Source organism: Pseudopodoces humilis, chromosome 6 (assembly GCF_049639895.1).
Source record: "Pseudopodoces humilis isolate 2021_Gansu_Grassland_sample_001 chromosome 6, ASM4963989v1, whole genome shotgun sequence".
NCBI lineage: Eukaryota > Metazoa > Chordata > Aves > Passeriformes > Paridae > Pseudopodoces > Pseudopodoces humilis.
Genome location: NC_142205.1, coordinates 67874772 through 67889053, shown reverse-complemented (window position 1 = coordinate 67889053; position 14282 = coordinate 67874772). Strand labels below are relative to the sequence as shown.

The window sequence follows — 14282 nt, the reverse complement described above, 5'->3', positions numbered from 1 at the left end:
CTGGAAGACATCTGTGGTCATTAGCTGTTCCTCATCAGCCTTTAAACAACAGCAGGGAAAGGACTGTAGAAAGGACAGAATTACAGTTAAATCCCTTAATTCTCCTAACTCTAAAAGACATTTACCTGCAAATATAAACCACTTCAGAACAATTTCACTGTTGCACAACTTGATGAGCTACATCCCAAGGATGGAAGGGATTAGGACACAACTAATTAAGAAGGCAACAGTATAAATGGCAAAGAGATAAAATGTGTGTGTTTATACCCAGATCACACAGGCACACACAAATCCACACACACACCCCACAGCAATTAACACCTTGAAATAGATGTGCATAAGGCAACTGAGAAGCTACAGCCAGAAACTGCTAACACTGAAAGTTGCCTAAAACTTCAGGGAAGCAATTAACCTCCCAGCCCCCGGGTTTCAAGCCCATGGAGCAGACCATAGGATTTCTTTTACAATTTATGAACAAGCCAAGGAATTTATATCACAGTCAAAGGATTCTTTTGCTGAATTAACCCCAGCTCCCTCTGACCCTAAGAAGTCATAAACCAACAGGATACAGGAGAGGGAGAATGTGCTCTAGTGTTTCAGCTGACCTGCAGAGCGCTGTCTGTGTCATGCCAAGGCTGAAACCCAGATGATGAATTACAGAGCAATGCTCCAGGTTCAGAGGCAAACATTACCCCCTTCCTTCTGCACATGCAGACATGTTCACTCACCCCAAACCAGCTCAGTTGCTGCAAAAGGCCAAGTACTGTTTGGGCTCATTTACAGAGTCTTACTCTAACACAGAAGAGGGAAGAAAATTGCTTATCCAGGAAGCATGCATGTCTGTGTGGAACAACATTTAAGAACCCATGCTGCATATTAAATAAAAGACAAAAACCCCACTGAGCTTCTCTTTTTTTATATGGATTATTAAGCATATCAAAAATACAATTCCAAAGCAGAACCAGAGAGGTACCCTAGAACCCCAGCTTTAGTAAAGAATAACTTCATAAATATAAGGAGGACAAAAAGTGATGCACAGCTCTCTTTAAAATAACCTCTACCTGAATTTATTTTGTAAATACAGAACAAAATCTCTTACACAAAGTAGATAATAAAACAAAGTCTAGCTGACCACAGAGAAAATGGGATAATGCAAATGTCTGGACACAGACCTCAAACCTCATCACCTGTAATCACTAAGACATGAGGTCTTTGCAATGTTTACATTTATGACGGACTGCTTAGTCACACCAAAAGCTCAAGGCTTACTCAGAAGGATGAATCATCTCTTGAAAACAGACAGTGGCTGCTTGTTTCACTTCTAGCTCAGAATGAAAAGTGATACTTTGAAGTCTGACCAAAGAGAAAAATTTGAAATGATCCATTCAAACCTAAAGAATTTAACAGATATCAATACCATGAAGTGTTAATCACTGCAACATTTAGAAACTGAACACTCATCTCTGAATAAAGTACATTTGTGGCTCCACTATTTGATGAACTGAAAACTTCTTACTGCTCAGGAATTCCCTGAAAAGTTGTCAAGGATTTTCACATTGTAGGGTGAATAAGAGTGCTCAACTTTTGTTTTACCCTGTTTACAGATGACCTGGATTTCCTTCAGCAGCTCCCCTTTTGTTCCTTGGGAATGATGCAAGCTATTCCTCAGAAACCTATGTTTCCTCAGGCACCCTGAACATTGGACAACCATTTCCTCTCGTTATCAGCGTGCTTATAACCAAGAACAACATGGCTGAAGGTTCAGGTACAGCACCAAACAAAACCATTTCTCCAGAATTGCAACATGCATCCAACTACGGCATTTTCTCACTCAACCTTACATTAGCCATTTTGCCACGTAATAAAAATATTCTTTCTAAACCTAAAGTCACAACTTAGCAGCAACTTCCCCCTACTTTTCATTAGGATAATCAAAAATTAGCCAGGAACTGTAACAGAGTGACAAAAATAACCATGAAAATCAATTTTGGTTAATTCTCACAATAAAGGATGCAAACCACCAAAAATGTAACTTTTGACACTGTACTAGCAGCAAGACTGGAAGAGGAAAGGATCAGAGTTTATTTATCACAGGTCATTATAACTGAATTTAGCAAGGCATTTTTCCTGAATTAGTAACAGTAAAATGACTGATTCTAGCTTCTTAGGTAAAAAAAGAGGCCTTGAAAGTTTCCCTCTTGCAGCATTTCTGATTTATAAATTGTTTCCACAGTCCATATTGCTGTAATTCCAACCTGTCTCATCTCCTGGCAAGGCAGTTTCTCCCCCTGCATTTAATTTACAAAGGTACTAGAAATCTTCAGTGCCTTTCTGCTTCAAGTAAGTTCAAAATGTCACAGCCTCCTGTAAGAGAGGTTGCAAATTTTGCAGGGCTCTAAACTCAAGGTTAGAGGTCCCTTGTGTGTGGTTTCACAAAACTCATGTTAGCCCAACTCCTAAATTTAGGAAAGCCTGCTCGAGAGAGCTGAAATCTAACTGGTAGCAGCACACATGTGAGAAGCATTTTTACTTGGACATCTCCAGAGCATTTTCCCAAGAGCCATCTGCACTATGAGCTTGAAAAACTGGGGCTTTCTGCTCCATGCAAACTGATAGGTAACACCAGCAGCACACAGAAATTACTGTCATCTCCCTGCAAGGCAAACTTGGTTATGCAGAGGGAAGAAAATGTCATGCCAAAGTCAAATCTACACCATTTTATGCTGGAAACAAATTATCACAAAGAAACCTCTTTCAGCTGCCTGATGCCCCTTATTTGAACCCAAGTGCAAACTTGCAAAATGAAACCTTGACAACAACAGCTTTTACACATTAAGCAGGGAAAATGTCTGACAAAGAAGCTGTGTTAAGCCTATCTGTAAATTTGACTGTTTGCAGACAGATAAGCTGTGGACATAGAGATACCTTGCTACAGATTTAGAAAGTCTTCTCTGTTCATTACAATAAATACCTGTATGGCTTCGAATATGGACTCTCAGTGTTCCATTGCTTGCAAACTTCTGTCCACAATAGGGGCAAATCTTCTCTTTTTCTCCTGTGTGAGTCTACATGGTTTGGGGAAAGACAAGAATGACTGTTCAGCACTAAATAAAAAAGTGAAATATGGAATATTTAACTGTATTGACATTGACTGTTGCCTCGTTATGTATTTTACCATCACAGCAAGCAAAGAATCTAATTAGCTGAGAATTGATCACGAAAAGAACATTGTAACTATCACCTGCACTAAATCATTGAGTTTGTCTTTTGAAATCAAGCTTTTTAGGGCTAGAGGGTCTCACTTATACAAGAATAATTACTTCAAAGTAGGAAAAAACCCCATATTACAAACTCTCCCATCGAACCTGTGTGGTCAACAAGATCACCCTGAAATCAATTACACACAAGGTCACCATCATTTTTCACACTGTATTTTCAACATCCAATTCTGAACTGAAGATTTATCAGTCTATTGAATTACTTTTCTTTATAACTGTGGTACTCTTCTCCTTACAACTGTGCCTGTTCTTTTAGTGAAGGATTTCTGATGAGTTAATTTAAAAGTGTTAATTTCAATGAGATAGGAAAGGTAACACATTCAATTATATGTGCAGCTGACTATTTGGGTTTTTGAGCTAGCACATGACCCTCTTCAGATAGGGAAATTAATTCCTATTTTGATGCAAGTCACTGAAATGACACAAAATTCTTCATTACATCATTAAGAAACCTATCTCACAAAATAGTACATTTTATGCTGCAGCTGAAGCAAGAGTAAATGAGATCTCATTTCAACACTGGATGGACTCACGCTGTTTTCATTCCCTGACATTGAAGGCATGAATGCTCAACTCCTCTTGACTAGGATACAGTTATTTGGAAATAATTTGCCTCTCTAGCAGCAACCTTGGGATATACCAGACAGACAGCTACAAATCCATTTCAAACACCCAAGTGCCAAAAGGATTTCTGGGAGCAGTACAGTACAACTACAAGGCTCACAAACACAGCCAGTCCTAGTCTGACAGGAGCACAAAGCAAAAGCAATTCCAATTTTACACATATGTATGAAGCACATACTTACATATGGCAAGCAATTCATGCATGACTTTTTTAAACAAATTCTCACAATGTGAATGAAGTGGCAACACCTAAACTTCCTTTTCTCAGCTGATTTGTTCTTATTCAATTATCAATATTCAATTATCTTCTTTGTATTTCTTCCCTGTAACATCAATCTTACCTCAGTCCAACCTAGTGAGGAAGCCTCCTCCTAAAGTTTACCCCAATTCCATTGCAGAGTTTGGTGGTAAGAGCAGTGCAGCCAGGCCCATCCTGCCTGCTAGAGCACCTACACTGAATTTATACACGAGCACCAGCTGTAGATTCTGCTGGGCACCAATAACCCCACTACAGCAAATCAGCACTTTGGGGTAAGGACAATCATAGCTTTCTACCAAAAAGCCAGAAAGGCAGAAGAAGCTGGGGATTCTACATTGATTCACAACCTTAAGGACACACAAGAAATGATCAGTTGACTCTACTCACTTTCTTATGGCTCTTCAGGACTGAGGGTGTCACAAAAGCTTTGTCACACAGGTCACACTTGTATTTCTTATGGCCATCGTGTACAACTTGAATATGAACATTTAATGTGTCCTTTCTTTTGAAAGTGGCATCACAGTGATCACACTTGAAGGTCCTCTCACCTAACAAAGAGAAAAACAGTCCACGTGAGCTTCCATCCTCTTCAAGAAAAAAGTCAAAGTGGATGTTTTTAGAGAAACCATCAGGAAAATTGACAATCCTGTACACTGAATTACACATCTTGGATATTCTGTAAATGTTTGTTCATTAGAATACAGAAATTATTGAACAGGTTTTTAACATTTTCCCCCATCATTTCTAATGTTGTGAAAAAAAAAGTATGACATCCAATGCTTTAAAAAATTGCAGAAGCTTTGAAAGATAACTATAAAAGAACAAATGGAACATTACCAATCCAATAATTCTTCTAACAGAAACACTGTTAAGCAGAATTATAAAAGGAAAGATTTGTGGTTTTCTTAGTTATGCCAGTGTGAATATTCCCCAAAACAAAACACTGTCTTCTAAGCTACAGGGATTTTAGATCATAAGCATTTTCTAAAACCTAAACTGTTGATATTCAAAGGGTTGAATGATAGTCTAGGGCTCTGCAAGTATTAAAGAAGGAGAAAATTCCACCAAAAATAAATCTCAACACTGTCAACTAAAAATGAAGGACAGAATGCTAAGAAAAGTTACTCATGAGGGAAAACAGCCACAGCATTTCTCTGAGCAGCTCCAGTTCTATGCCAGAGGCAGCAAACATGAGCCTGGGATGGCACAGGAGAGACAATCTCAGTGTCAAGCTCTAAACCAGATTACCTACAAAAGCTGAGCAAGTCACCAACTTATCCCTGTTTCCATTTATACTTTCTTGAAATGGAGGTAACACTATCACAGTTAATGCAGAAATAAATTTCTTGCCATCAGACCTCAACTCATTGCTGGATTTTCTGCAGCATATTTTGATTTGCATTTAAGTGTATCTGAAGGCAAGGTTTCAATTTGGCTCTGCATTTTTTAACTCCCTGGGTACAGAGGTGAATCTTAGTACCAGTTTAACACAGCAAGTTGCATACTGGAGCAAGGTGCCCCATGTTTGCTTTTCTCAGTCACATATGAGAATGGAGAAAGCTGTTTTTCCTCTGACTTTGCACTTACTGTTGTGGATTAACAGATGTCTTTGTAGAGAGAAGGGGGTTCGGAACAAGGCTTTGCATTCCTCACACTGGAACGGTCTCTCTTCAGAATGGGTCTGTGGATGAAAGACAATGTGTCAGAGGAAAGGCTCATGGAAATCCATCAGTTGTCATTGCAGTAACTACAGTTAATTTTCCAGACTCAGGAGGGGAGATCACAATTGGAAGCATCAGGAGATGAAGAATTAAAATAAACATTCTGCCATTACTCAGGATCCTGAAAACCAGCACGACAACTACTCAGGAACTGCGCCTTCTCCAGCCTCACAAGTGTCACATGAGGTGTGCACATAAACAGAAACAAAAACACAGAATAACCAGAGGAAAAAAACTACAAGCTCAGCTGCATTGCTTTAGCAGCTTCAGCTGCACTAACACTGGCCTGGAATACTTATTAATATTAATAAATACCTTAAAGTTGAATGCACACAAACCCCTTTCGTTTTGGTTAAGTTTTACGGTAAAACCAACCTGATTTTCAAGACAGCACCTAAAATTTGGTCAAGAAAATTCCTCAAATCATGAGACTACTTTTATATATAGCTTCTTCTATTTAAAAAATAGCAAACAACAAAAAACACCAGGAAAAAAAAAAAACAAAAAACAACAAAGCCACAGAAGCAACAGTACCAAGATTTTTGTTGGCTCTAGAAAAATTCATTGTAGCTGAAAAACAGCCTCAAAGCTATGAATAAAATAAAAGGCTAAGCTTGGATGAATCTCCCAGACCACAGAATTGTTGAAGTAAATTTCTTTTCTGAAGCTTGGGAAACTTCCAGCTTTATTTTACTTTTACAAATTCCAAAGCACTTTCCCTGTTTCCTAGTGTTTTTAACAGCTGTCCCACTGTAGATAGTAAGTTATACTGATTAATTTACTATCTGCCCGATTTCCTACGGTTTCAGCAAAGGAAGGCAGGTTTTTAAAGTATCAGCATCCAAATACTTTATTAGCTCACAAGGACCTTATTACAAGCTGGAGTGCCCAGAGGAAAAGGAGATGGACAGTAAGTGTTTTGTAGTATGCAGGAAATTAGGTAAATGAGTTAATTTGGCATACTAAGGGCAAATATTAGCATAGTACATATTTATATAATCTATTTCTGCTGTCCAGAATCCACACAACTGTTATTCTATTCCTTCAACTGTGGGAATAAAGGGGGCTGTGGGGAGACAGCATAACTCTTGAGAGGCTGGCTGAGGGCCTTGAACCCAGTTTGATTTTAACACCAATGTCCTCTCACATACACACAGCACCAAAACCTGAGTGTCCTGCAATGGTATAAGGAGGCCTCAGGTTCAAAATCAATTCCTTGACGTCAGCCTAAGTCACTGAAAGCAAAAAAGGCTGCTGGAAGACCATCACAGGTGTGGAATAAATCTCACATTCCTTGAAATCTGCTGCATGTTCCAGTCCAGACTCTACAGGTTCCCATCACAGCTGGCACCCTGCTCAGCCCGCCCTGGCAGTGAGGCCAAGGATTGACAGGACATGAAGAGACTGAACTGCCTTCTCACCTCAACAGGGGGTTCCTCCAGAACAGGGTTGGGACACATTGATGAGACACTGTGGGGAAGCTCGCAGTGCTGCTGCCTGTGCTGTACCTGTTCTGTGGATAAATAGAAGGGTTCAGTCTCCAGAGCTGTCAATCTGGCACCTTTCACGAGCGCAAAATTCATGCTGCTTATTTAAAAAATGCCCTGGTTTGGAACACTCACCACGTGGGTGACAAGCTCTGAAGAGCACAGTGACTCGTACAGAACTCCTTCTTAGCATCTCCTTTATACTCTCCTCATCTTTTGATCAAAACACAGATTCATCTGCACATCTTAACTTCCCTACAAAGAAAATCACCCAACTAGGCATACCCACATGCAAGGGCACACAGATCATCCCAGCAACTGAGGATGTCCTCTTCTGGAGCATTTCATGGCAGCCTTTCCTATCACAGCATCTGTAGAGGCTTAAGTCCAGCCCAAGGCTACTTATTCCCAACAGATAAACTGATGGAATACAGTTGTTTCAAATCATTATGCTCCCCAGGACCAAACAACCCGGGATTAGCCATAAACCCTTTAAAATCCTGCGTCTGATGACCTATTTCTGTTGACTGTCATATCCTCATATTTTGTTCTCTGAACTCATCCTCTGTACTTAGCAACAAAGGAGCAGATGGAGCAAAAACATCTCTTGTACGGAGGTAATCTGCATTACGAGGCTCAGAACATGCATCCTCATCCAGCCTAACCTGCATGAAAGGTGACTACTTTTATCTGTAGCACAATCCCTTTTTTGCCTCTTCATTTCAGGTTCTGCTCTCTTGCCTTGTCACAGAAATGGAACTTTATTCATATGTTCATTTAAGTCACAGCCTGAGCTCTCACACAGGACATCTGAGCTGGTTCCATATCCCAGAACTCCTCCAGCCTCCAAGTGAGGGGCAAAGCCAGCTTGCACCTGCTCCTATGCAGAGCAGTGCAGCACCTGTTGGCAGGAGCAGCAGAACACAGAGGTACTGCAGTTCCTGCCTCAGATGTGCAGCTCTAAGAGTGTAACAAGTGATAAGTTAAGGGTCACATCCCAGTGCTCCACTGAACAGAGCAGATAGGCTCTTGGCAACTCCACTGTACCTCCCAGTGAAATCCTGTGAAATGTGAGGAACTACTCTCCTTCTGCACTTTTGAAATGACCCAACAGACACCCATAGATGTTTAAAAACACATGTTGTGGGAGCCATTTTTATTCTGAGACTTCCAGCATGAAATCAGGTTAGAAGAAACCCCCACAGGAATTACAGAAACAACAGCAACAAGTTTCCATCTGAAACACAGATCAAGAATTCAGAGGCACAAAATGTATCTGTATTCTCTTTCATATAAAAAGGCTGTAAACCTTCTGTAAAATCCAAAGGTTTTTTAAGCATGCTGCTATCAAACTTACAGGTGTATTTTCTGTTAAATGCTGTTGATTTAAGTGCTTTTAACTCTTATGCCCATCATTCCTACTGCAGGTACCTATGCTCCTGCTACTAGCCCAGGAGCCTAATCCTGAAGCTCAGAAAAGCACCCTGAAACTATTCAGAATTCAACTCTCTTCCTCCAAAAGAAAATAAACCTAGGAAGACATCTTACAGGAAACACACATCTAAAAACCATTAAAAACCCAAGCTGAAGAAATACACAGAAGTAAATTATCAAACACAATAAAGTTTTACATTTACACTGCTCCTGGATCAGCATTCCTGTGAACAAGCAAGAGAACTGCTGTCCTCTTTCTCTAGGAATAGCCTTCCCAAAATCACGGTAATTCAAAACTATTTTGGCCTCCCAAACCACCACATCCTTGAATTGTACAGTACAAGTGGCTTTTGTGCACACACATCCAGATTCTCCTCTGCTGTCTGCTACCTCTCCTCTCCTGCTGTTTCCTCGGTGGAAAGAGGTGTGTCTAAAAATGCAACTCAGGCCATCCATGTTGGTCTCCTGTCTCTCCTGCCCACCTCCTCACTCAGCAAGTGAATTTAGAGACCTACATGTGGATGGGTGAACAGTCACAGCTGTTTGGGTAACCTTTATGCAAGCACAGGAACAAGTTTCTCTCAATATAGAGCAGAGTTGATTTACAGCCAGTACTAGGTGCAAACAGGTCCAGGAAAGCAGAATTCCAACATGCTTTAAGGAATTCGGTTAAAATTTGGTCCCCACTAAAGCTGTCTTAATTTTAATATTCTCCCCATTCAGTGAAGCTTCTAACCCTTGCTTCTGCTGGTAGTGCTGCTGCTTTAAATACGGAATTGGGTCAAAGTGTTTACTCCTTCATACTTAATCCTCAAGTCCACTTTCAACCCAAACTCCCTACCTAGTCGACTCCTAGTCGTCAATGGCAAGCTAACATCAGGAAAGATGTAAAAAGTATTAATTTAAAATATAGAGCTATCATTCTAGATAATATTTTATCCATTTTTCTCAGAATATATCCAATCTGCAAGGTTCTGTCCCATTTTCTTAAAGTCTAGAACATCAAACATAATGTATGGGAGCTAATCTTGTCCTTCAACAGGCTGCTGCATTCTTTCTTGCTTGAGACAGTCATCACCATTTCATCCTGTGAGAGGCATTATTATTGCTCTTACATGATTTATGGCTACAAGTGCAAGAGATGGTGCAAAGATCCTGTGCCAAATTCCCAGATGGAACATAACACGAGCCACACCACGAAAAACTTGGAGGTATGGCTGTATCAGGGTTGGGGGTTTTTTTTCTTTTTTTTTCCTTCCTGCAGTCTTGTAATTCTGAAACAGCAGTCCTGGATAGTGCCTTGCTGTTAGAAATGTAAGCCCAGGTTAAAACTAATGACAGGCATTACAGAAATTAGGCCAAGCAGATTTGAGCTTCAATCACCACAGGCAGAACAGCCCTTTTTTGTGAGTCTATTTTTCAGGTAGCGTTTCTTCTGGTGTTGTTTTAATAAGTGAACACTGCACTGAGTTCAAATTTAGTGCAGTTTGAAAGCATCTGCTGCTAAGTCCAACAATGACTGCAAGAGGACTACACATGGTTTTATTCAAATACACTATTAAAAAAAATGTATCTGAAGACATCTTTAAATCAGTAACATTAACTGGGTAACCTAGTACTTCAAAAAAAACCCCAAAAACGACAAGAGAAAAGAAAGCAAAAAATAAAAACAATACAAAAAAGTCAAAATGGGATTTATTTGATGCTTTTAACCAAGCAACTGTGCTTCACTTCTGCTTATTTAACTTTTTTGTTTACTAGAATTGATTGAGCCTTTTGAGATTTTGGATATAACAAAGAACACTACATTCTCCAATACTTTAATCCCATGTTTATAAGCATGGCAGAGCTTAACAATGAACCACTTAAAAGAAAAAAAAAATAAAAAATCTGCAAATCTGAGGCTGGCAGACCTGTAAACAACAACAGCAGAGTGCTTTACCTTCTTGTGATTCTTGTAAACATTTCTGTGAGCAAATCCCTTTCCACAAAGCTTGCATTTATAAGGTTTATCTTCACTGTGTATTATTTTGTGTGCAGTCACTTGATCAAGTCGTTTGAAGGACTTATTGCAAACCTCGCAGGTGTAGGGGCGTTTTTCTGCAGAAAATGAGTGGGGGACATTTAATCTCCTGTTTATACAGGGGGAGAAGATGAAAGGCAGAGACAGTCATCTCCTCAGAGAGATTTCTGCAATTAAGTCAACCCAATTAAGATTAAACCAATTAGCAAGACACCTAATGCCCTTTATGTTAGACAGTTAAGTCACTTCACAAAAGATGAGCCATGGTGTATCTCAAGAAATTGGCACATTCTTTGCAATACTCATTGCTAAAACTAAACTCTGATTAATTAGCTTAAATCAAAAGAGAATGACTTCAAAGAGGAAAACTGTGTTTCCAGATTACAAATGTGAAAGGGGCCATGACAGTTTAAATGTTTTAAAACTTAATTAACAATATACATATTAGCTTCCAAACCCAAAAGTTGCTATGCAAAAAGCCTTTATGCTTCAACTGGTGACTGCAACTTAACTGCACTAATGCTCATCCAAAAGTGTCAAAAGAAAGCCAGGAGCCTCTGAGATACAGATTATGTTACAAGAAATGAGCTTTTGCTGTGGACTGATACCAAGAAAATAGTTCAACTCTAAGCCTGTACAGCTGTAAAAACCTGCATTTGTTTAAATGCTAATGCATTTGACAGAACAATGTTTTTGTTTCCATTGTGTTGCTTGATGTTTCTAAGCACTGGTGAGAGACACAGAAAACGCTGGATATTTGCAGTGACCAGAAATCCTGGCAGAGCCAACTTGTGCCATACTGCCAAACCTAAAATGGGACACTCCCTGCTCACAGTGGCCTCGTGCTGGCACAAGGGAACCTCTGTGGATAGGGCGGCCCATGAGCTGCTCTACTCTGACCAGAAGCTATGAGCCCAAAAACACAGATAAACAGTATAGCACTGATCACTGACACACAGCACACCCACCTCCCAGCCTCTTCTTCTCAGCATAAAACCTTAGGCACTGGTTTTTTACCTCCTCTCTAAGCTATGTAGCAACCTTTCACGCCACCCCAGCTCACTGACCTCCTCTACCCCAGCTAGCACCACGAAACAGCTTGACAACGCAGCAGCAGGAAGAAGGCTACACCACTTCACTTGCAATTTTGGAAGGCTTGGAAAAAAGCTGGCTTAGACAGTTTCCTTGGAACCTGAGATTGGCTTGCCCAGCTCAGGACAACACAGATTTCATTGAGCCTTCCATAAGAAACAAATTCAGGTGAAACTCCACCTACATGAAATACATACACATACAGCTCAGTGTCATTTGTGTACATTACCTGAATGAGTTATCATATGGCGTTTCAGCTGGTTTGCCGAAATGAATTTCTTGTCACATTCTTGACACTCAAAGATCTCATGGACCTGCAAAATGTTTCATGGTAATTAAATGTGTGTCAAAAACAAGACCATACCTGTTACATAGACAGAAATTCTCTAACAGAATGTAGCTACTTATTTAGCCAGTAACTATAATAAAACTCAAGAATATTCTGTGATTTCCCCCTTGCTTGTCTCTTGGTGAAAAACATCATCTCCCAAAATGTAAAAATTCATTACTGCCAAAAAAAACCATCATTACATCTATACTGCAAGTTTGCATAACCTGTGTTTCTAACTAGCACATCCATTTAAAATATCATTATTAGGAAAGCATTAAAAAACCAAATGGAGACTAACTTGTCAGGATTTCTTCTTCTAGTCAAGACACATGTAAGAATAACACAGAAATCACTTCATAGCGACTGTCAGAATTTTAAAAAACAAGTACTATCACACTCTTGCAGGACTGTTTCTCTTAATAGCTTTTAGAGGCCAGACAGTGGAGGGGCTGCATTGTCTCACACTACAAATGCAGTATTTTCAACATCACAGCACATGACAGCATTTAGGAGTAAATGCTGGAAAAATAGGAGGCAGTTGAGAGCAACTTTTGGCAAAGATTGCCCAGTAGAACAAAACACGGTTCAGTGTTAAACAAAAAGTCAGAAATTAACCAAAAAGAGATGCTTGGAAACGGCAGGTAAAAAAAAAGGGGTCAGGGGTTGGGAAGCAGAGAGGATTTTTAAGTGTGACTCTACTCACACCAATTTTGCCAGGAACAAAAAGAGCTTTGTCCAGCTCTACGAAGTTTAAAACGTTCAGAAATACCCAAGGGCTCCTCATACACACTCTCAAACTCTGACCGAAGTAGGATCTACCTTGGTTTGGTCCCTTGGCAGACAGAACTGCAGCTGAATGGAACAGTACAGGTTCACATAAGAAATCTGCTGGGAAGCCCAGAAAGGCACAAGCACAAACCAGTCCTACCAGTGACGCAGAAAAACCTGCATTTCCAAAGTCAAAAAAGCATGACTGCCCTACACTCTAAGGTGTCCTTCATCTTCTTTGTCAAAAGAAGAACGAGCTGCTTTACCAGGAAAACACCTGCCTACAGTGAGTCAGAAGCTCAGCCCACATCTGTACAGCCAGGAAGACAGAGACAAGCACTGGAAGTCCAGCACTATCAACTCTGACTTGGAAAAGAAACCAGCAATCCCAGGATGTTTGAATATTTCTTCCTTTTCCACTACAGAACAGTGGAGCATCAGTAGAGAGGCTTGGCAGCCTCTGCTACTCACATGTACCTGCTCACTCTGAAATCTGAGTTCCTGTGAACAATTCAAATCCAAAACATGAGATCCTTATACTGAAAGGAAACACTTAGCAGGAATTTGCATCAGTGAAGATTAACAGTCCCCTCACTTTCCTCCTCCTTATTATCATTGCTGACTGATTGAACTTTGCATTTTACTCAAACTTCAGAAATCAGTACCAGAACACAGTTATTCAGCTAAGGCACAAGCAATGCACAAGACACACGAAGCTAAAAATGAGTTTAAATCTGACATGAAAGCTACCGATGTGAATAACCATGCCTTCAGAAAGTAAACATCTATCAATCCCCTACAGCCACCCTCTTTACCTCCTTTCTGTGTTTGTCAGACTTTTCTCTTTCTGTTATTTAGGCTTGATTTCTGTTATATTTTACCTTTTTATTCTCTACTTTTAATTTCTTTACATGGAAATGGGTGGAGGGAACAAATCTGTCTTTTTCTCCTGGTTTTACCTATTATTTTCTCACTGGTTTTATTGTCTGTACAAATGTTCTTGGCAATGCTGATGATCCTGCCCCACTACCTATAAAAGGAAATTAATTCAAGCAAACGGTGTGAGTACTACTATGTGTAATCTCTTTCACTATCTGATATAAGTGCAAAAATCTGGAATATCCATTTTCTGGATGTTTTAGAAGAAAAGCCAAATAAGAAAAGCAAATAAAGTTTTATGCACAAAATCTCCATGGTGATTCCTAAGGTAAGTGCTCAACTGACACAATCAATCATATTTGAGAAACTTGTGTGTCACAATGTGT

At 39.8% G+C, this 14282-nt stretch overlaps 1 protein-coding gene across 4 annotated transcripts in view; it reads right to left on the bottom strand.

Annotated features, from left to right (window-relative positions):
* Positions 1-14282, bottom strand: part of PRDM5 (PR/SET domain 5) — a 73070-nt gene that overhangs the window by 22723 nt on the left and 36065 nt on the right. For 3 of the 4 annotated variants that reach the window (XM_088056490.1, XM_088056491.1, XM_005530909.2), the window contains 5 exons: positions 12148-12232; positions 10746-10903; positions 5749-5842; positions 4549-4709; positions 2972-3065 (listed from right to left, as the gene is read on the bottom strand). In XM_088056490.1, the coding sequence (XP_087912616.1) occupies positions 2972-3065; positions 4549-4709; positions 5749-5842; positions 10746-10903; positions 12148-12232 (592 nt within the window). Of the gene's footprint in view, positions 1-2971; positions 3066-4548; positions 4710-5748; positions 5843-7303; positions 7391-10745; positions 10904-12147; positions 12233-14282 lie in introns of all 4 variants that reach the window. The other variant, XM_088056492.1, reaches the window with a different exon arrangement.